This window comes from Pezoporus occidentalis, unplaced genomic scaffold (assembly GCF_034315485.1).
Source record: "Pezoporus occidentalis ecotype Australia unplaced genomic scaffold, CSIRO_AGI_Poc_V1 ctg1512, whole genome shotgun sequence".
In the NCBI taxonomy this organism is placed as follows: domain Eukaryota; kingdom Metazoa; phylum Chordata; class Aves; order Psittaciformes; family Psittacidae; genus Pezoporus; species Pezoporus occidentalis.
Genome location: NW_026913331.1, coordinates 1463 through 24738, shown reverse-complemented (window position 1 = coordinate 24738; position 23276 = coordinate 1463). Strand labels below are relative to the sequence as shown.

At 59.0% G+C, this 23276-nt stretch overlaps 3 protein-coding genes and 1 non-coding gene across 4 annotated transcripts; 1 reads left to right on the top strand and 3 right to left on the bottom strand.

The window, feature by feature from the left end:
• Nucleotides 1-360: 360 nt before the first annotated feature.
• LOC134159857 (small nucleolar RNA SNORD88) lies at nucleotides 361-459 on the bottom strand. The gene has a single exon (XR_009963328.1). It is a non-coding gene; the product is annotated as a small nucleolar RNA SNORD88 (small nucleolar RNA).
• A 1739-nt stretch (nucleotides 460-2198) lies between these two features.
• On the bottom strand, nucleotides 2199-10643 carry RPS9 (ribosomal protein S9). Its single transcript, XM_062611287.1, has 4 exons — nucleotides 10622-10643; nucleotides 8676-8786; nucleotides 4603-4789; nucleotides 2199-2406 (listed from the first exon to the last, which is right to left on the bottom strand). Exons 2-4 carry the CDS (start codon nucleotides 8770-8772, stop codon nucleotides 2229-2231), a joined length of 462 nt encoding a protein of 153 aa, XP_062467271.1. The 5' UTR covers nucleotides 8773-8786; nucleotides 10622-10643; the 3' UTR covers nucleotides 2199-2228.
• ARL2 (ADP ribosylation factor like GTPase 2) lies at nucleotides 10623-17931 on the bottom strand. Its single transcript, XM_062611288.1, has 4 exons — nucleotides 17865-17931; nucleotides 17240-17350; nucleotides 15009-15190; nucleotides 10623-10780 (listed from the first exon to the last, which is right to left on the bottom strand). The coding sequence occupies exons 1-4, from the start codon at nucleotides 17927-17929 to the stop codon at nucleotides 10623-10625; spliced, it is 516 nt and encodes a 171-aa protein (XP_062467272.1). The 5' UTR covers nucleotides 17930-17931.
• Nucleotides 17932-18094: 163 nt separating this feature from the next.
• Nucleotides 18095-22516, top strand: GPHA2 (glycoprotein hormone subunit alpha 2). Its single transcript, XM_062611286.1, has 3 exons — nucleotides 18095-18187; nucleotides 19073-19239; nucleotides 22403-22516. Exons 1-3 carry the CDS (start codon nucleotides 18103-18105, stop codon nucleotides 22502-22504), a joined length of 354 nt encoding a protein of 117 aa, XP_062467270.1. The 5' UTR covers nucleotides 18095-18102; the 3' UTR covers nucleotides 22505-22516.
• Nucleotides 22517-23276: the final 760 nt, after the last annotated feature.

The following is a 23276-nucleotide window of genomic DNA, read 5'->3' as shown; positions in this document are numbered from 1 at the left end:
AACACGGGATTTGGACCCCAAAATGGGGGTCTGGACCCCCAAAACACCCAAAATAAGGGGTTTGGACCCCAAAATGGGGGTCTGGACCCCCAAAACACCCAAAATAAGGGATTTGGACCCCAAAATGGGGGTCTGGACCCCCCAGAAAGGGCCTTGGTCCCCAGCCCCCGTTACAATTGGGGTTCTCCCCCCATTTCCCACCCCCATCACAACAGACACCAATGGGATGGATCCGTTTATTGTCACCCCCCCACCCCCCCCATTGCAGGCGCTGGGACCTGTGGGCACAAAGGGGGGGAGGGGATTAGTGGGGACCCCCCCATAGCCCCCTCCCCCCCCCCCCCCCAACCCCCTCCCTTGGGCCCCCTCAGACCCCCCCCGGGGGGCAATGGCCCTGGGGGGAGGGGCACAGGCGTCAGCAGGGGGGGTCAGCGCCCAGTGCTGCCATCATGGGGGGCCCCAGAGCAGTGACCCCCCCCCAAACCCAACTGCACCCAAAAACACCCAAAAACACCCCCAAAATACCCCAAAACACCCCAAAACACCCCAAAACACCCCAAAAACACCCCGAAACACCCCAAAACACCCCCAAAACACCCAAAACTGCCCCAAAACACCCCCAAAATACCACAAAACACCCAAACACCCGAAAACACCCTCAAAACACCCCCAAAATACCCCAAAACACCCAAAATGCACCCAAAAACACCCCCAAAATACCCCAAAACACCCCCAAAAACACCCCCAAAATACCCCAGAACACCGCAAAATACCCCAGAAAAGCCCCCAAACCGTCCCAATTCCCCTCAAAAAGCCTTAAACCTCCCCAATTTATCCCTAAACTCCACCAAAATGCCCCAATTCCCCCCCAAAACGCCTTAAAACACGCCAATTTCCCCCCTAAACCACCCCAAAACACCCCAGTTCCCCCCAAAACGCCCCAATTCCCCCAAAAACACCTTAAAACACCCCAATTTCCCCCTAAAACACCCAAACCCATCCCAATTTCCCCCAAAACACCCCAATTGTCCCCCAAAACACCCAAAACCACCCCAATTCCCCCCAAAAAACACCCCAAAACCCAATTCCCCCACAAAACACCCCAATCCCCCCCAAAACACCCCAATTCCCCCCTAAAACACCCAAAACCACCCCAATTCCCCCCAAAACACCCCCCCAAAACCCCCCAAAAAACCTTAAAACACCCCAAATTCCCCCCAAAACACCCAAAACCACCCCAATTTCCCCCAAAACACCCAAAACCCCCCCAAAAACCTTAAAACACCCCAAATTCCCCCCAAAACACCCCAATTCTCCCCTAAAACACCCAAAACCACCCCAATTTCCCCCAAAACACCCCAAAATGCCCCAATTCCCCCCCAAAATGCCGCAATTCCCCCAAAATACCCCAAAACGCCCCAATTCCCCCCAAAACCCCCAAAACCCAATTCCCCCCCAAAACACCCCAAAATACCCCAATCCCCCCCAAAATGCCCCAATTCCCCCCTAAAACACCCAAAACCACCCCAATTTCCCCCAAAACACCCCAAAACCCAATTCCCCCCCAAAATGCCCCAATTCCCCCAAAACACCCCAAAACACCCTAATTGAACCCAAAACACCCCAAAATGCCCCAATTCCCCCCCAAACACCCCAATACTCCCCTAAAACACCCAAAACCACCCCTATTTCCCCCAAAACACCCCAATTCTCCCCTAAAACACCCAACCCCCCTCCAATTTCCCCCGAAAACCCAATTCCCCCTTAAAACACCCAAAACCCCCCCAATTTCCCCCCAAAACCCCCCAAAAAACCCCCCAAATTCCCCCCAAAGCCACCCCAACCAATCCCCCCAAAACAAAACCCCCAATTGACCCCAAAACACCCAAAACCACCCCAATTTCCCCCCAAAACACCCAAAACCCCCCAAAAAACCTTAAAACACCCCAAATTCCCCCCAAAACACCCAAAACCACCCCAATTTCCCCCAAAACCCAATTCCCCCCCAAAACACCCCAATTCCCCCCTAAAACACCCAAAACCACCCCAATTTCCCCCAAAACACCCAAAACCCCCCAAAAAACCTTAAAACACCCCAAATTCCCCCCAAAAGCCCCCCAATTCCCCCCCATCCCCGCCCCCCACCTCCGCTCACCTCCCCGCAGCCCGGCGGGGTGGGCGGGGCCAATACAGGGGGAGGGGGCGTGTCCAAAGGAAGGGGGCGTGGCCTAATCCTCCTCCTCGTCCTCTCCGGCGCCGGCCCCGCCCTGCCCCTTCTTGGCGTTCTTGCGCTTGACGCGGCCGGGCCGACCGCCGCCGTAGGGGGAGCGCAGGGAGAAGTCGATGTGTTTTTGGGAGTCCAGGCGCACCACGAAGGACGGGATGTTCACCACCTGCTTACGGACCCTGAAAAACGGGCGGCACCCCCAAAAAAACGCCGTTAAAAACGACCAAAAAACGGTGAAAAGCGACCCGATCCCCCCCCGTGGGAGGGAGGGGAATGGAACGGGCCCGGAAGTGCTGAGGGGGAGAGTGGGAGGTACCATTGATGGTGATGGGGGGGGTTCCTAAGGGAAAAGAGGGGGTTCCTAAGGGTATAGGGGTGCCATTGATGGTAGAGGGGGGTCCTAAGGGTACAGGTAGGGATGGAGCATTAAAAAACGCCATCTGAAAACACCCAAAAACGGTGAATTTCAATACAACACCCCCCACAGGGAAGGAGGGAATGGAACGGGCCGGGTGGTGCTGAGGGGGAGAGTGGGAGGTACCATTGATGGTGAGGGGGGGGTTCCTAAGGGTATAGGTGCCATTGATGGGGCACCCATAGGGTTTTAAGGGGGTACCCATTGGGCGTCAAAGGGGACCCTATTGGGTGTCACTGGGGGCACCCATAAGGTTCTAAGGGGGCACCCATTGGGTGTCAATGGGGTGTCACTGGGGGCACCCATTGGGTGTCAAACGGGTGTCACTGGGGGCACCCAATTGGGTGTCAAAAGGGTGTCATTGGGGGCACCCCATTGGGTGTCAAAGGGGTGTCACTGGGGGCACCCATAACCCAAAAGGAGGCACCTACTGGGTGTCACAGGGGGCAGCCATAGGGTTCTAAGGGGGCACCCATTGGGTGTCAAAGGGGTGTCACTGGGGGCACCCCATTGGGTGTCAAACGGGTGTCATTGGGGGCACCCATTGGGTGTCAATGGGGTCCCTATAACCCAAAAGGAGTCACCCCATGGGTGCTGGGGGGGGGCACCCATAGGGGATTGGGGGGGGCACCCATAGGGGATGGGGGGCCACCCATGGGTGCTGGGGGGGGGAGTGTGTCACCCACGGGTGCTGGTGGGGGGGGGGCACCCATGGGTGCTGGTGGGGGGGGGGGGGCACCCACAGGTGCTGGTGGGGGGGGGCACCCATGGGTCCTGTGGGGGAGTGTGTCACACACGGGTGCTGGGGGGGGGAGCACCCATGGGTGCTGGTGGGGGCGGTTCATCCACGGATGCTGGGGGGGGTTCACCCATGGGTGCTGGGGGGTGTGTCACACACGGGTGCTGGGGGGGGTGTGTCACCCATGGGTGCTGGGGGGGGGAGGCACCCATGGGTGCTGGGGGGGGTTCACCCATGGGGGCTGGGGGGGGGGTCACCCACGGATGCTGGGGGGAGCACCCATGGGTGCTGGGGGGGTCACACACGGGTGCTGGTGGGGGGTCACCCATGGGTGCTGGTGGGGGGGGAGCACCCACGGATGCTGGGAGGAGCACCCACGGGTGCTGTGGGGGAGTGTGTCACCCACGGGTGCTGGGGGGGGGGTCACCCACGGATGCTGGTAGGGGGGAGCACCCATGGGTGCTGGGGGGGGGGGGCACCACACGGATGCTGGGGGGGGGGAGCACCCACGGATACTGGGGGGGGGAGGCACCCATGGGTGCTGTGGGGGGGGGGGGCACCCACGGATGCTGGTGGGGGGAGCACCCATGGGTGCTGGGGGGGGAGGCACCCATGGGTGCTGGGGGGGGTTCACCCATGGGTGCTGGTGGGGGGGTGTTATGGGGGTGCTGGGGCACCCATGGGTGCTGTGGGGGGGTGTTGTGGGGGTAATGGGGGTGCTGGGGCACCCATGGGTGCTGTGGGGGAGTGTGTCACCCATGGATGCTGGTGGGGGGGGGGGGAGCACCCATGGGTGCTGGGGGGGTCACACACGGGTGCTGGGGGGAGTGTGTCACCCATGGGTGCTGGGGGGGGGGCCCATAGGGGATGGGGGGGGCACCCATGGGTGCTGGGGGGGGCAATGGGGCTGGTGGGGGGGGAGCACCCATGGGTGCTGGGGGGGGGTGGTCACCCACCGATGCTGGTGGGGGGGGGGATCACCCACGGATGCTGGGGGGAGAGCACCCACAGGTGCTGGGGAGTGTGTCACCCATGGGTGCTGGGGGGGGGGGATGGGGGGGTGGGTGAGGTGGAGAAATGGGGGTGCTGGGGGGGGTCAGGGGGGATGGGGGGGGAATGAGGGTGCTGGGACACCCATGGGTGCTGGGGGGGAAAGGGGGTGCTGAGCACCCATGGGTGCTGGGGGGGGGGCACCCATGGGTGCTGGAGGGGGGCACCCACCGGATGTGGCGCTGGCGGATGAGCACCCGCGCGTGGTGGATGGACTTGGCCAGGCCCAGCTTGAAGACCTGGGTCTGGAGGCGGCGCTCCAGGAAGTCCTCGATCTTGAGCCCCAGGATGTAATCCAGCTTCATCTTGCCCTCGTCCAGCACCCCCACCCGCACCAGGCGCCGCAGCAGCGCGTTCCCTGCCGAGGACACGAACAGTGGGGGGACAGCGGGGGAACGGGGGGAACAATGGGGGAACAATGGGGGAACAAGGGGGGAACAGTGGGGGAACAGTGGGGGAACAATGGGGGAACAATGGGGGAACAATGGGGGAACAATGGGGGAACAATGGGGGAACAATGGGGGGACAATGGGGGGACAATGGGGGGACAAAGGGGGAACGGGGGGGTAACAGCGGGGGAACAATGGGGGAACAATGGGGGAACAGTGGGAGAACAAGGGGGGAACAATGGGGGAACAATGGGGAACAATGGGGAACAATGGGGGGGAACAATGGGGGGGAACAATGGGGGGAGATGGGGGGGGAACAAGGGGGAACAATGGGGGAACAATGGGGAACAATGGGGGGAACAATGGGGAACAATGGGGAACAATGGGGAACAATGGGGAACAATGGGGGGAACAATGGGGAACAATGGGGAACAATGGGGGGGGAACAATGGGGAACAATGGGGGGAACAATGGGGAACAATGGGAGAACAGTGGGAACAGGGGGGGACAATGGGAACAGGAACAGGGGGGAACAATGGGGTTGGGAATGGGGCCAATGGGGAACAATGGGGGAACAATGGGGAACAATGGGGAACAATGGGGAACAATGGGGGGAACAATGGGGAACAATGGGGAACAATGGGGAACAATGGGGGGAACAATGGGGAACAATGGGGAACAATGGGGAACAATGGGGAATGGGAATGGAGTTTGGACAATGGGGCAATGGGATAACAATGGGAGAACAATGGGGAACAATGGGAACAATGGGGAACAATGGGAACAATGGGGAACAATGGGGAACAATGGGAATGGGGCTGGGGGGACGGGGGAACAATGGGGAACAATGGGGAAAAATGGGGGGAACATGGGGGGGAACAATGGGGAACAATGGGGGGAACAATGGGGAACAATGGGGGGACAAGGGGGAACAATGGAAAACAATGGGAAAACAATGGGGAACAAATGGGGGGGAATGGGGTTGGGAATGGGAATGGGGCTGGGATAACAGGAATGGGAATGGGGTTTGGAATGGGGCTGGGATAACAGGAATGGGGCTGGGAATGGGAATGGGGCTGGGAACGGGGTCAGGAATGGGAATGGGGTTGGGAATGGGGCTGCGAATGGGGCCGGGATAACAGGAATGGGGTTGGGAATGGGGTTGGGAAGGGGGGGAACAATGGGGTTGGGAATAAGGGGGAACAGGGTCACAATGGGGGAACAATGGGGGGTTGGGAATGGGGGAACAATGGGAAAACAATGGGGGAATGGGGTGGGGATGAACAAGGGGTTGGGAATGGGGTCAGGAATGGGACAACAGGATGGAGGTGGGGGGGTTGGGATGGGGTCAGGATGGGGGTGGGATGGGAATGGGGTTGGGAATGGGGCTGGGAATGGGGCCGGGATAACAGGAATGGGGCTGGGAATGGGGCTGGGAATGGGGGTTGGGATAACGGGAATGGGGCTGGGAACGGGGTCAGGAATGGGAATGGGAATGGGGCCGGGAATGGGGCTGGGATAAAGGGAATGGGGCTGGGAACAGGGTCAGGAATGGGAATGGGCTTGGGAATGGGGCCGGGATAACAGGAATGGGGCTAGCAGTGGGGCTGGGAATGTGGCTGGGAATGGGGGTTGGGAATGGGGGTTGGGATAATGGGAATGGGGCTGGGAACGGGGTCAGGAATGGGAATGGGGTTTGGAATGGGGCTGGGATAACAGGAATGGGAATGGGGCTGGGAATGGGGCCTGGGATAATGGGAATGGGGCTGGGAACAAGGTCAGGAATGGGAATGGGATTGGGAATGGGGCTGGGAATGGGGCCGGGATAACAGGAATGGGGTTGGGAAATGGGATTGGAATGGGGATGGGAACAATGGGGATAATGGGGGTCAATGGGGTCGGGGGTAATGGGGAATGGGGTTGGGGTGAAGGGGGTCAGGATGGGGGTGGGATGGGGGGATGGGGGTGGGGGGATGGGGGTGGGGGCAATGGGGTGGGGATGGGGGTGGGGAAAATGGGATGGGGGGTGTGTGTGGGGGTGGGGATAAGGGGGGTGGGATGGGGTGGGATGGGGATGGGGGAGGGGATAAGGGGGGTGGGATGGGGGGATGGGGGGGATGGGGGTGGGGGGGGTGGGGGAGGGGGGTGGGGGATGGGGGGGATGGGGGGCAATGGGGTGGGGATGGGGGGAGGGGATAAGGGGGGGAATGGGGTAATGGGGGGAAGAGGGGCGCCCCCCCTTCCTGGCCAGCGTGAGCAGGGCCGCCTGGGGATGGGGGCCATGGGGGGCAATGGGGCCAATGGGGGGAATGGGGGCAATGGGGGGAATGGGGTAATGGGGGGGATGGGGGTCAATGGGGGTAATGGGGTCAATGGGGGCAATGGGGGTAATGGGGGTAATGGGGGTGATGGGGGAATGGGGGTAAGGGGGTAATGGGGGGAATGGGGGAATGGGGGCAATGGGGGAATGGGGGGAATGGGGTAATGGGGGCAATGGGGGTAATGGGGGCAATGGGGGTCAATGGGGGAATGGGGGGAATGGGGGCAATGGGGGGAATGGGGGGAATGGGGGAATGGGGGTAATGGGGGTCAATGGGGTAATGGGGGAATGGGGCAATGGGGGGAATGGGGGGAATGGGGGGAATGGGGTAATGGGGGTCAATGGGGGGTAATGGGGGCAATGGGGGGAATGGGGGGAATGGGGGTAATGGGGGAATGGGGGGAATGGGGTAATGGGGGTAATGGCAATAGGGGTCAATGGGGTAATGGGGGTCAATGGGGTAATGGGGGGCAATGGGGCCAATGGGGGTAATGGGGCAATGGGGGCAATGAGGGTAATGGGGTAATGGGGCAATGGGGGCAATGAGGGAGCAGTGGGGGGCAATGGGGGGTGATGGGGCAATGGGGGGCAGCGGGGGGCAGTGGGGAAAAGCGGGGGGCAATAGGGGGCAGCAGGGGGCAGTGGGGAGCAATGGGGGTATCAATGGGGGGGCAGCGGGGGCAGCGGGGGGCAATGGGGGGAGCATTGGGGGCGCATTGGGGGGCAGTGGGGGGGCAATGGGGGTATCAATGGGGGGTCAGTGGAGGCAATGGGGAGCAATGGGGGATCAATGGGGCATCGGGGGGGGCAGTGGGGGGCAATGGGGGGCAATGGGGAGCAATGGGGCATCAGTGGGGGGCAATGGGGAGACAATGGGGCAATGGGGGGTCAGGGGAAATGGGGAGCAGTGGGGGGACAAGGAAGGAAAAACAGGAAAGGGGAAGGGAAAGGGGGGATGGGGAACAGGGGGGTAATGGGAATGGGGATGGGAAAGGAAGAAAACAGGAAAAGGGGAAGGAAAAGGGGGGGATGGGAAGGAAAGGGGGGGATGGGAAGGAAAAGGGGGGATGGGAAGGAAAGGGGGGATGGGAAGGAAAAGGGGGGATGGGAAGGGAAAGGGGGGATGGGAAGGGAAAGGGGGGATGGGAAGGAAAAAGGAAGGAGGGGGGGGATGGGAAGGAAAGGGGGGGATGGGAAGGAAAAGGGAAGGAAAATGGGGGATGGGCAGGAAAGGGGGGGATGGGAAGGAAAAGGGGGGGATGGGAAGGAAAGGGGGGGGATGGGAAGGAAAAGGGAAGGGAAATGGGGGATGGGAAGGAAAAGGGGGGATGGGAAGGAAAAGGGGGGGATGGGAAGGAAAAGGGGGGGATGGGAAGGAAAGGGGGGGATGGGAAGGAAAAGGGGGGATGGGAAGGAAAGGGGGGGATGGGAAGGAAAAGGGGGGGATGGGAAGGGAAAGGGGGGGATGGGCAGGCCGAGGTGGGGGCTGGGCAGCCCAGGGGGGCTCTGGGGGCCCTCCTGCCCCTCCCCCTCACCGATGAGCTTCAGCTCCTGGTCCAGGCGGGATTTCTCGAAGGGTCTCCGCGGGGTCACGTAGGTTTTGCGGCAAACCCAGCTCCGGGCGACCGGCATCGTGGGGGAGGGGCCTGCGGGCGAGGGACCCCATTGGCTGATGGCAGCGAGGGGGATCCCCATTGGGTGATGGCAGCGAGGGGGATCCCCATTGGGTCAATGGTATTGAGGGGGGATCCCCATTGGGTGATGGCAGCGAGGGAGGGAACCCCATTGGGTCAATGGTATTGAGGGGGGATCCCCATTGGGTGATGGCAGCGAGGGGGGGACCCCATTGGGTGATGGCAGTGAGGGGGATCCCCATTGGGTGATGGTGTTGAGGGGGATCCCCATTGGGTGATGGCAGTGACAGGGATCCCCATTGGGTGATGGCAGTGAGGGGGATCCCCATTGGGTGATGGCAGCGAGGGGGATCCTCATTGGGTGATGGCAGTGATGGAGGGACCCCATTGGGTGATGGTGTTGAGGGGGGGACCCCATTGGGTGATGGCAGCGAGGGGGATCCCCATTGGGTGATGGCAGTGATGGAGGGACCCCATTGGGTGATGGCAGTGAGGGAGGGACCCCATTGGGTGATGGCATTGAGGGGGATCCCCATTGGGTGATGGCAGTGAGGGGGGACCCCATTGGGTGATGGCGTTGAGGAGGGAACCCCATTGGGTGATGGCAGTGAGGGGGAACCCCATTGGGTGATGGCAGTGAGGGGGGACCCCATTGGGTGATGGTGTTGAGGGGGATCCCCATTGGGTGATGGCAGCGAGGGGGATCCCCATTGGGTGATGGCAGTGATGGAGGGACCCCATTGGCTGATGGCAGCGAGGGGGATCCCCATTGGGTGATGGTGTTGAGGGGGATCCCCATTGGGTGATGGCGTTGAGGGGGATCCCCATTGGGTGATGGCAGTGATGGAGGGACCCCATTGGCTGATGGCAGCGAGGGGGATCCCCATTGGGTGATGGTGTTGAGGGGGATCCCCATTGGGTGATGGCGTTGAGGGGGGTCCCCATTGGGTGATGGCAGCGAGGGGGATCCTCATTGGGTGATGGCAGTGAGGGGGATCCCCATTGGGTGATGGCATTGATGGAGGGACCCCATTGGGTGATGGCAGTGAGGGGGAACCCCATTAGGTCAATGGTATTGAGGGGGGACCCCATTGGGTGATGGCATTGAGGGGGAACCCCATTGGGTGATGGCATTGAGGGGGATCCCCACTGGGTGATGGTGTTGAGGGGGGGATCCCATTGGGTGATGGCAGTGACGGGGATCCCCATTGGGTGATGGCATTGGGGGGAAACCCCATTGGGGGATACCACTGAGGGGGGGACCCCCACTGTGTCAATGCCATCGAGGGGGATCCCCCCATTGGGGAAATGGCATTGAGGGGGAGCCCCCATTGGGTGATACCATTGAGGGGACCCCCCCCCCATTGGGTCAATGCCATTGAGGGCCCCACCATCAACTGATACCATTGATAGGGAGCCCCCCATTGGCTGATACCGCTGAGGGGACCCCCCCATTGGCTGATACCATTGACAGGGAGGCCCCCATTGGCTGATACCATTGACAGGGAGCCCCCCATTGGCTGATACCGCTGACAGGGAGCCCCCCATTGGCTGATACCATTGACAGGGAGCCCCCCATTGGCCGATACCATTGAGGGGACCCCCCCCCCCCAAGACACGTGCTGGTCCATCCCGCCCTCTCTACGCATGCGCGGAGGCCTCCCCTCCGTCCACGCATGCGCAGAGCGCGCTCCGCTCGTTTCCCCCCCCCCCCCATTCCCCCCATTTCCCCCCCCCTCCGGCTCCGTTCCCGAGGCCGCGGCCTGGACCCCGCCGCGGCTCCGGTTCCGGTTCCGGTTCCCTCGGGCCTGGCCCCGGTTCCGGTTCCGGTTCGGGCCCGGCCTCACCTCAGCTCCGCGGCGGCGCAAAGAGGCCGCGGCGCCGCCTGCTCCCCTTTATATAGGCCGGCGGGTTTAGCCCCGCCCCCTCCGTCTCTCGGCTCAGCCAATGGGAGCGCACGTTGCGTGCGTGCCGCCCGGAGAGCATCGAGGCGGGGCGGGGCCGCTCTGGGCGGGCGGGGAACGGCGCCCCCTGGTGGCGGGAGGGGGCGCGCTTGGGGGGGGGGCACGTGCGTGGACAGGCGTGATGTCACGGGTGACGTGTGCGTGTGCACGTATGAACATGTGTGTCCATGTATGAACATGTGAGTCCATGTGTGTCCATGTGTGTGCACGTGTGTCCATGTATGAACATGTGTGTGCATGTATGAACATGTGTGTCCATGTGTGTTCATGTGTGTGCACCTGTGTGCACCTGTGTGCATGTATGAACATGTGTGTCCATGTATGAACATGTGTGTGCATGTATGAACATGTGTGTCCATGTGTGTGCATGTATGAACATGTGTGTGCACGTGTGTCCATGTATGAACATGTGTGTGCATGTATGAACATGTGTGTTCATGTGTGTGCACGTGTGAGCACGTGTGTGCACGTGTGTCCATGTATGAACATGTGTGTCCATGTATGAACATGTGTGTCCATGTGTGTTCATGTGTGTGCACGTGTGTACATGTATGAACATGTGTGTGCACGTGTGTCCATGTGTGTGCATGTATGAACATGTGTGTCCATGTGTATTCATGTGTATGCACCTGTGTGCATGTATGAACATATGTGTGCACGTGTGTCCATGTGTGTGCATGTATGAACATGTGTGTCCATGTGTGTGCACGTGTGTTCATGTGTGTGCACGTGTGTCCATGTGTGTGCATGTATGAACATGTGTGTCCATGTGTGTTCATGTGTGTGCACGTGTGAGCACGCGTGTGCATGTATGAACATGTGTGTGCACGTGTGTCCATGTGTGTCCATGCATGTCAATGTATGAACATGTGTGTCCATGTGTGTTCATGTGTGTGCACGTGTGTTCATGTGTGTGCACCTGTGTGCATGAACATGTGTGTGCATGTGTGTTCATGTGTGTGCACGTGTGAGCACGCGTGTGCATGTATGAACATGTGTGTGCATGTGTGTCCATGTGTGTCCATGCATGTCAATGTATGAACATGTGTGTCCATGTGTGTCCATGTGCGTCCATGTATGAACATGTGTGTCCATGTATGTCCATGTCTGTCCATGTGTGTCCATGTGTGTGCACGTTGTGTCCATGTGTGTCCATGTATGTCCATGTATGTCCATGTGTGTGCACGTGTGAGCATGTGTGTGCACCTGTGTGCATGTATGAACATGTGTGTGCACGTGTGTCCATGTGTGTGCACCTGTGTTCATGTGTGTGCACGTGTGTCCATGTGTGTGCTTGTATGAACACGTGTGTACATGTGTGTTCATGTGTGTGCACCTGTGTGCAAGTATGAATATGTGTGTTCATGTGTGTGCACGTGTGAGCACGCGTGTGCATGTATGAACATGTGTGTCCAGGTGTGTGCACGTGTGTGCACGTGTGTCCATGTGTGTGCATGTATGAACATGTATGTCCATGTGTGTCCACGTGTGTGCACATGTGTCCATGTGTGTCCATGTGTGTGCACGTGTCCATGTGTATGCATGTGTGTCCATGTATGAACATGTATGCCCATGTATGTCTGTGTATGTCCATATATATCCATATGTGCCCATATGTGTCCATGTGTGTTTGTGTATGTCCATGTATGCCCACATGTATCCATACATGTCCATACATCCCCATACATGTCCATACATGTCCATACATCTCCATACATCTCCATACATCTCCATACATGTCCGTACATCCCCATACATGTCCATACATGTCCATACATGTCCATACACTCCCATACGTGTCCATACATGCCCATATATGTCCATACATGTCCATCCATGCCCAAACACGTCCATACGTCTCCATACATGTCCATACGTCTCCATACACGTTCATACATGCCCATACACGTCCATACACGTCCATACACGTCCATACGTGCCCATACATGCCCATACATGTCCATACATGTCCATACACACCCATACATGTCCATACACGTCCATACATGTCCACACATGTCCATACACACCCATACACACCCATACACGTCCATACATGTCCATACATGTCCATCCATGTCCATACACACCCATACACGTCCATACACGTCCATACACGTCCATACACATCCATACATGTCCATACACGCCCATACATGTCCATACACACCCATACACGTCCATACATGTCCATACACGCCCATACACGTCCATACACACCCATACACACCCATACACACTCATACATCCCCATACATGTCCATACATGTCCATACATGTCCATACATGTCCATACACGTCCATACACACCCATACACACCCATACACACTCATACATCCCCATACATGTCCATACATGTCCATACACGCCCATACATGTCCATACACACCCATACACATCCATACATGTCCATACATGTCCATCCATGCCCATATATGTCCATACATGCCCATAAATGCCCATACATGTCCATACATGCCCATACACATCCATACACGCCTATACACGTCCATACATGTCCATACACACCCATACACACTCATACATCCCCATACATGTCCATACATGTCCATACACGTCCATACATGTCCATACACGTCCATACATCCCCATACATGTCCATACACGCCCATACACACTCATACATCCCCATACATGTCCATATATGTCCATACACGTCCATACACATCCATACATGTCCATACACGTCCATACATCCCCATACATGTCCATACACGCCCATACATGTCCATCCATGTCCATACACGCCCATACATGTCCATCCATGTCCATACACGCCCATACATGTCCATACATGTCCATCCATCCCCATACATGTCCATACACACCCATACATGTCCATACACGTCCATACATGTCCATACACGTCCATACATGTCCACACATGTCCATACACACCCATACATGTCCATCCATGTCCATACATGCCCATACACGTCCATATGTGTCCATACGTGCCCATACATGTCCATCCATGCCCAAACATGTCCATCCATGTCCATCCATGTCCATACATGTCTATACACCTCCATACATCCCCATCCATCCCCATCCATGCCCATCCATGTCCCCACGTGTCCCCCCCTCTCCCCGCAGCCCCTGGTACCCAGCCCCGTCTCCATGGCAACCCCCCCTTTACCTCCCTCTCCCCTCCCCTCTCTGACGGGCATCTCCCTCCACCAATCAGCGCCCGCGCTGCCCCGGGGGGGGCGGGGCCTGGAGGAGGCGGTGGCGATGGGGGTGGGGGGGAAGGGGGGAGGGGGAGGGGGGGGGGATGTCGGGAGGGGGGGGGGGGGGGGGGGGGATGTCGCGGGGGGGCCGCAGCGATCCCGCACCCATCGCGACAGCGGCTCCTCGGCCGCATCCACCCCCACCCCCCCCCCCAACCCCCCCCCCGGCACCGCCGTTGTGTTCCCCTCCCCCACCCCCCCTTTCCGTGATGGACCCGGCCGCGCCCCCCTCCCTCCATTGAACCCCATTGGGGGGGGGGCCGGGGATGCGCAGCCCGGGCCCCCCCCCCCCCCCACAACCCCCCCCGCTCGGCCCCATGGCCTCGCTCGGGCCCCACGGAGCTTTGGGGGCCCCCCCGGCCCGAGGTGAGTCCGGATCCCCCCCCCCCTCCATCCCCATTGTGTGTCCCCCATCCCCATTGATCCCCCCCATCCCCATTGATCCCCCCCATCCCCATTGATCCCCCCCATCCCCATCGATGCCCCCATCCCCATTGATCCCCCCCATCCCCATTGATCCCCCCCATCCCCATTTGATCCCCCCCATCCCCCATTGTGCCCCCCTCCCAACTGTGCCATCCCCATTGTTTCCCCATCCCCATTGTTTCCCCATCCCCACTGTGCCCCCTCCAACCCCATTGTGCCCCCCTCCTCACTGTGCCCCCCATCCCCATTGTTTCCCCATCCCCATTGTGCCACATCCCCACTGTGCCCCCCATCCCCATTGTGCCCCCCATCCCCATTGTTTCCCCATCCCCACTGTGCCACATCCCCAATGTGACCCCCCCCACTGTGCCCCCATCCCCACTGTGCCCCCCATCCCCACTGTGCCCCCCATCCCCATTGTGCCCCCCATCCCCATTGTTTCCCCATCCCCACTGTGCCCCCATCCCCACTGAGCCACATCCCCAATGTGTCCCCATCCCCACTGTGCCCCCCACCCCCTTTGTTTCCCCATCCCCATTGTTTCCCCATCCCCCTGCCCCCCCAACCCCGTCCCCCCTGGTGCCCCCCCAACCCCGTGCCCCCCCCCCCACCTCCTCTCTCAGGAGCCCCCTCAGCTCCCTGGCACAGAGCTGCAGGCGCTGCCGGTCGCCGCTGTCCACGACCCACACGAGCCCGTCCGTGCTCTCGAAGTAGTTGCGCCAATAGGAGCGGAGCGAGCTCTGCCCCCCAACGTCCCACACGTTCAGCTTGAACCTGGGGGGGGGGGAAAGGGGTCAGCAGGGGGACAATAACAGCGTGGGCACCGTCAGGGGGATCATCATGGGGATCATCATGGGGACCATCATGGGGACCATCATGGGGACCATCATGGGCATCATCATGGGGACCATCATGGGCACCGTCATGGACATCATCATGGGGACCATCATGGGCATCATCATGGACATCGTCATGGGGATCATCATGGGGACCATCATGAGCATCATCATGGGGACCATCATGGACATCATCATGGACATCGTCATGGGGATCATCATGGGGACCATCATGGGCATCATCATGGAAACCATCATGGGCATCATCATGGGGATCATCATGGGCATCGTCATGGGGACCATCATGGGCATTGTCACGGGGACCATCATGGGCATCATCATGGGCATCATCATGGGGACCATCATGGGGATCATCATGGGTGGCATCATGGGCATCATCATGGGGACCATCATGGGGATCATCATGGGGACCATCATGGGGACCATCATGGGCATCATCATGGGGACCATCATGGGCATCATCATGGGGACCATCATGGGGACCATCATGGGCATCATCATGGGCACCATCATGGGCATCATCATGGACACCATCATGGGGATCATCATGGGTGGCATCATGGGCATCATCATGGGGACCATCATGGGGATCATCATGGGGACCATCATGGGGACCATCATGGACACAGTCATGGGGACCATCATGGGCATCATCATGGGCATCGTCATGGGGACCATCATGGGGACCATCATGGGGACCGTCATGGGCACCGTCATGGGCATCGTCATGGGGACCATCATGGGGACCATCATGGGCATCATCATGGGGACCATCATGGGGACCATCATGGGCATCATCATGGGCATCACCATGGGGACCATCATGGGCATCATCATGGGCATCACCATGGGGACCATCATGGACATCATTATGGGCATCGTCATGGGGACCATCATGGGGATCATCATGGGCATCATCATGGGGACCATCATGGGCATGGGCATCATCATGGGCACCATGGGCACAATCATGGGCACTGTCATGGGAACCATCATGGACATCATCATGGAAACCATCATGGGCACAATCATGGGGACCATCATGGGCATCATCATGGAAACCATCATGGGCATCATCATGGGGACCATCATGGGGATCATCATGGGGACCATCATGGGCATCATCATGGAAACCATCATGGGCATCATCATGGGGACCATCATGGGCATCATCATGGGGACCATCATGGGGACCATCATGGACATCATCATGGGGACCATCATGGGCATCATCATGGGGACCATCATGGGCATCATCATGGGCATCATCATGGGGACCATCATGGGGACCATCATGGGCATCATCATGGAAACCATCATGGGCATCATCATGGGGATCATCATGGGCATCGTCATGGGGACCATCATGGGCATTGTCACGGTCATGGGACCATCATGGGCATCATCATGGGGATCATCATGGGGAAACCATCATGGGGATCATCATGGGTGGCATCATGGGGACCATCATGGGGATCATCATGGGGACCATCATGGGGACCATCATGGGCATCATCATGGGGACCATCATGGGCATCATCATGGGGACCATCATGGGGCCATCAGGGGCATAATCATGGGGACCATCATGGACACCGTCATGGGCATCATCATGGGCATCACATGGGGACCATCATGGGGACCATCATGGGCATCATCATGGGGACCATGATGGGCATCATCATGGGCATCGTCATGGGGACCATCATGGACATAATCATGGGGACCATCATGGGCATCATCATGGGGACCATCATGGGGACCATCATGGGCATCATCATGGGCACAGTCAAGGGGACCATGATGGGCATCGTCATGGCCATCATCATGGGTGCCATCATGGGGACCATCATGGGGACCATCACGGACACCATGTCCCCCTCCATGCCCCCCATATCCCCCCATGCCCCCCATTGCCCCCCATGCCCCCCATTGCCCCCCATGCCCCCCATGTCCCAGGACCCACCCGCGGTGCTCCAGGGTCTTGATGTTGAAGCCCAGGGTAGGGGCGGTCCCGGTCACGTCCTCCCCATTGAACCGCTTCAGCAGCGTCGTCTTCCCCGCGTTGTCCAATCCGCTGCGAGGGGCGGGGCGATGAGGCCACGCCCACGGGGACCCGCCCTTCACACCTCTGAGCCCCACCCCGATTGGCTCCGCCCACAATCACAACCCTCGCCCACTTGCACAGGCCCCGCCCCATCCACAACCCTTTCCCTTCCTCATTGGCTGCGCGCTTTCATTAAACCCGCCCACATAATTAGCCCCGCCCATCACAAACCACGCCTCGTTTCCTTAGCCCCGCCCCTTTTCCGTAGCCCAACCCTCTCCTATAAGCCCAACCCCTTCCCATCAGCCCCGCCCCCTCCCTTAAGCCCCACCCCTCTTTCACAAGCCCCTCCCTCTTCCATTAGCCCCGCCCTCTCCCCAATAGCCCCTCCCCTCCCTTAAGCCCCGCCCCTCTCCATCTCATTGCCGCATCCCCCCCCCCCCCCCGCATCCCCTCTCCCCCCCCCCCACCCCCGGCCCCGCCCCCTCCCCACAAGCCCCGCCCCCTCCCCAAGCCCCGCCCCCTTCCCCGAGGCCCCGCCCACAGCACGAGCAGCCTCAGCTCCCGCTCCTTCTCCCGCATCTTCTTCAGGATCGTCAGCAGCCCCATGGCCGCCAAAGGCCCCGCCCCCTTTCCTCCCATTGGCCAGCGTCCCCTCCAAGCTCCGCCCCTTCCCTTCCGCCGCAGTTTAGCTTCCGGGGCGTGCTCTGGCAGCGCTCAGCGCCCCCTGCAGGGCCGGAGGATCGGGGGGGGGGGGGGTGTTGCCTTCCCCCATCCCCACCATGGCCGCCTTCCTCCTCCTCCTCCTCCTCCTCCTCCCTCCCCCGGCCCCGGCTCTGTCCGAAGGCCCCGGATGCCGCCTGCGCTGTGAGTTCCAAACCCCCCCCCCCCAGGGACCCCCCAAACCCCCCCATGGCCTCCAAACCCCATCGGGACATCCCCCCCCCCATGATGTTGGGGTGCCTTCGTGCGTGTGTCCCCCCCCTCCCTCGGGGCTCCAGGCTTTGGGTTCCCCCCCCAGTTATGGGGTTCCCCCCCCCCGGGTTATGGGGATCCCCCCCCCGGGTTATGGGGTTCCCCCCGCAGTTATGGGGATTCCCCCCCCCCGGGTTATGGGGTTCCCCACCCCCGGTTATGGGGATCCTCCCCCGGGTTATGGGGTTCCCTCCTCCGGTTATTAGGTTCCCCCCCCGGGTTATGGGGGTCCCCCCCCCCGGTTATGGGGTATCCCCCCCCAGTTATGGGGTTCCCCCCCGGTTATGGGGTTCCCCCCCGGGTTATGGGGTTCCTCCCCCCCCGGGTTATGGGGTTCCCCCCGCAGTTATGGGTTATGGGGCCTTCCCCCCCCCCCCCGGGTTACGGGGGTCCCCCCACCGGGTTATGGGGTGTCCCCCCGGGTTATGGGGTTCCTCCCCCCAGTTATGGGGTTCCCCCCTCAGTTATGGGGTTCCCCCCCGGTTATGGCCTTCGCCCCCCCCCCGGGTTACAGGGGTCGCCCCACCGGGTTATGGGGTTCCCCCCCAGTTATGGGGTTCCCCCCGCCCGGTTATGGGGTCCCCCACCGGGTTATGGAGTTCCCCCCCAGTTATGGGGTTCCCCCCCGGTTATGGGGTTCCCCCCCGGGTTATGGGGTTCCTCCCCCCCCGGGTTACAGGGGTCGCCCCACCGGGTTATGGGGTTCCCCCCCAGTTATGGGGTTTCTCCCCCCGCCCGGTTATGGGGTTCCCCCCCTTCCCCCCCATCCCCCCACAGGGGTGCCGCTGGTGCCGGGGGTCCCGGGGTGCCGGGGGGGGGCCGCCGGTGCCTGCGTGGGGCACTGCGAGTCCAGCGCCGTCCCCTCCCCCGGCGCCGTGCTGGCCGCCAGCCGACACCTCCAGACCTCCAGGGGGCGCTGCTGCACCATGGCCCGCGCGCACAAGGTGGGCGGGGCTTGGGGGAGGGGGAGGGGGGGAGCACGTGGTTGGTAAGGGGGGGTCATACGTGTTGGAGCGTGTCATAACGTGTCAGTGCGTGGTGAAGTGTGTCGTAGCGTGTCTCTGTATGTTGAAGTGTGTCATAGCATGTTGAAGCATGTCACAGTGTGTCAGTACATGTTAGAGCATGTCATAGCACGCATCTGTATGTTGAAGCGTGTCATAGCGTGTCTCTGTATGTTGAAGTGTGTCATAGCGTGTTGAAGCATGTCACAGTGTGTCAGTACATGTTAGAGCGTGTCGTAGCGTGTCTGTGCTGAAGTGTGTCATAGCGTGTTGAAGCGTGTCACAGTGTGTCAGTACACGTTAGAGCGTGTTGTAGCATGTCTATGTTGAAGTGTGTCATAGCGTGTTGAAGCGTGTCACAGTGTCAGTACATGTTAGAGCGTGTCATAGCATGCATCTGTATGTTGAAGTGTGTCATAGCGTGTTGAAGCGTGTCACAGTGTCAGTACATATTAGAGCGTGTCGTAGCGTGTCTCTGTATGTTGAAGTGTGTCATCGCATGTTGAAGCGTGTCACAGTGTGTCAGTACATGTAAGAGCGTGTCGTAGTGTGTCTGTGTTGAAGTGTGTCATCGCATGTTGAAGCGTGTCACAGTGTGTCAGTACATGTTAGAGCGTGTCGTAGCGTGTCTCTGTATGTTGAAGTGTGTCATAGCATGTTGAAGCGTGTCACAGTGTGTCAGTACATGTTAGAGCATGTCATAGCATGCATCTGTATGTTGAAGTGTGTCATCGCATGTTGAAGCGTGTCACAGTGTGTCAGTACATGTTAGAGCGTGTCGTAGCGTGTCTCTGTATGTTGAAGTGTGTCATAGCGTGTTGAAGCGTGTCACAGTGTGTCAGTACATGTTAGAGCGTGTTGTAGCATGTCTGTGTTGAAGTGTGTCATAGCGTGTTGAAGCGTGTCACAGTGTGTCAGTACATGTTAGAGCGTGTCGTAGCGTGTCTCTGTATGTTGAAGTGTGTCATAGCATGTTGAAGCGTGTCACAGTGTGTCAGTACATGTTAGAGCGTGTCGTAGCGTGTCTCTGTATGTTGAAGTGTGTCATAGCATGTTGAAGCATGTCACAGTGTGTCAGTACATGTTAGAGCGTGTTGTAGCGTGTCTGTGTTGAAGTGTGTCATCGCGTGTTGAAGCGTGTCACAGTGTGTCAGTACATGTTAGAGCGTGTCGTAGCGTGTCTCTGTATGTTGAAGTGTGTCATAGCATGTTGAAGCATGTCACAGTGTGTCAATACATGTTAGAGCATGTCATAGCATGCATCTGTATGTTGAAGTGTGTCATCGCATGTTGAAGCGTGTCACAGTGTGTCAGTACATGTTAGAGCATGTCATAGCGTGTCTCTGTATGTTGAAGTGTGTCATCGCATGTTGAAGCGTGTCACAGTGTGTCAGTACATGTTAGAGCGTGTCGTAGCGTGTCTATGTTGAAGTGTGTCATAGCATGTTGAAGCGTGTCATGTGTCAGTAAGTGTGTCATAGCGTGTCTATGTTGAAGTGTGTCATGCGTGTGAAGTGTGTCATACATGTTGAGAGCGTGTCACATGTCTCTGTATGTTGAAGTGTGTCATAGCGTGTTGAAGCGTGTCACAGTGTGTCAGTACATGTTAGAGCATGTCATAGCGTGCATCTGTATGTTGAAGTGTGTCATCGCATGTTGAAGCATGTCACAGTGTGTCAGTACATGTTAGAGCGTGTCGTAGCGTGTCTCTGTATGTTGAAGTGTGTCATATCGTGTTGAAGTGTGTTATAGCATGTCAGTGAGTGTTAGAGCGTGTCATAGTGTGTCTGTATGTGGAAGTGTGTCATGGCGTGTTGAAGTGTGTCACAGTGTGTCAGTACATGTTAGAGCATGTCATAGCCTGTCTCTATGTTGAAACGTGTCATAGCGTGTTGAAGTGTGTCATAGCATGTCAGTGTGTGTTAGACTGTGTCGTAGCATGCATCTGTATGTTGAAACATGTCATAGCGTGTTGGCGTGTGTCATAGCATGTCGGTGCATGTTAGAGTGTGTCGTAGCATGTCTCTGTGGAAGTGTGTCATAGCGTGTTGAAGCATGTAATAGCATGTCGGTGCATGTTGAAACGTGTCAGAGTGTATCGCTTTATGTTGAAGCGTGTCATAGCATGTTGTAGTGTGCTGAAGAGTGTCATAGCGCGTCGGTGCATGTTGATGCGTGTCATAGTTTATTGGTGTATGTTGAAGCATGTAATAGCATGTAGCGTGTCATAGCATGTTGAAACGTGTCAGAGAATGTCGGTACATGTCGAAGCGTGTCCTAGAGTTTTGGTGTATGTTGTAGCATGTTCGTGCATGTTGAAGCGTGTCCTAGTGTGTTGGTGTATGTTTAAGCATGTCGGTGCGTGTTGAAGCGTGTCCTAGCATGTCGGTGTATGTTAAAGCATGTCGGTGTGTGTTGAAGTGTTTCCTAGCGTGTCGCCATATGCTGCCCGTGTATGTTAAAGCAAGCCGGTGCATGACGAAGCATGTTCGTGCATGTTGTAGTGTGTTCGTGCATGTCGAAGCGTGTCGTAGCGTGTTGGTGTATGTTGTAGCATGTTGGTACATGTTGAAGCGTGTCCTAGTGTGTTGGTGTACGTTAAAGCATGTCAGTGCCTGTTGAAGCATGTCCTAGCATGTTGGTGCATGTTGTAGCGTGTTCATGCATGTCGAAGCGTGTCCTAGTGTGTCGGTGTATGTTGTAGCATGTTGGTACATATTGAAGTGTGTCCCGGTGTATGTTAAAGCATGTCGGTGCATGTTAAAGCATGTCTGTGTATGTTAAAGCATGTCTGTATGTTAAAGCATGTCGGTGCATGTTAAAGCATGTCTGTGTATGTTAAAGCATGTCTGTATGTTAAAGCATGTCTGTATGTTAAAGCATGTTGGTGGATGTTAAAGCATGTCGGTGTATGTTAAAACATGTCGGTGCATGTTGAAGCGTGTCCTAGCGTGTCGGTGCATGTTGAAGCATGTCGGTGCATGTTAAAGCATGTCGGTGCATGTTGAAGCGTGTCCTAGCGTGTCGGTGCATGTTGAAGCATGTTGGTGCGCGTTGACGCGTGTCGCTGCGTGCTGACGTCCCCCCGTTCCCCCCCCCCCAGGTCCTGGTGACCCTGCGCTGTCCCGGCCGCTCCCGCCGCCGCCTGCAGACGGTGTCGGCCCGCTCCTGCCGCTGCGACATGTGCCGCCAGGCCCGGTACTGACCCCGGGGCACCGGCGCCATTAAAGGCATCGATAGCACGGACCGAGGCTCCGCGTGTTGCGGGAGGGGGGGGGGAACCGGGAGGGCGGAGGGGGAAGGGGGGGTGTGGGGGGTGCGGGGCGGTCGCACCGGGTCCGGTTTCGGCCTCCCCGTTGCTCGAGTCCCGGCGCCGCCATAACCCCGGTGCGGATGCTGCGGTCGTCATGGCAACTCCTCACTGCGCATGCGCGCACACCCTCGCGCCGCCTTTCAACCAATGGGAGTGAAGCGGAAGTGGGAGGGGCGGAAGGGCGGGACCGGAAGCGGAGCTCGTCGGTGGGCCCGGTACCGGAGCCGGGGATGCGGCGTTGGACGGAGCCGCTGAAGGCCCGCGCGGCCCGGTACGCGCTGGAGCGCTCCCTGGGGCCCTTCCTGGAGGAGCGGCTGCGGCTCGAGCAGCTCAGCCTGGACCTGCGCGGCGGCACCGGCTGCCTGCGCTGCCTGCGCCTCTGCGCGCCGGTGAGGCCTGCACCGGGGAACGGAGAGGGGAGTAGTGGGGGGGGGTTCGGTGTGTGCCCCCCCCCAGTGCGCTCACACCCGGGGCTTTTGTTTCGCCGTCACCACCCGCAGGCCGTGGATGAGCTGCTGGCGGCGGCGGGAGCGCCGCTGGAGCTGCGGGAGGGCGTCCTGGGCTCCGTCACCGTCACCGTGCCCTGGGCCGCGTTGGGCTCCCGCTCCTGCGGGCTCAGAGTGACCGGGCTGCGCCTGGCGCTGCGGCCCCGTGAGCGGAGAGA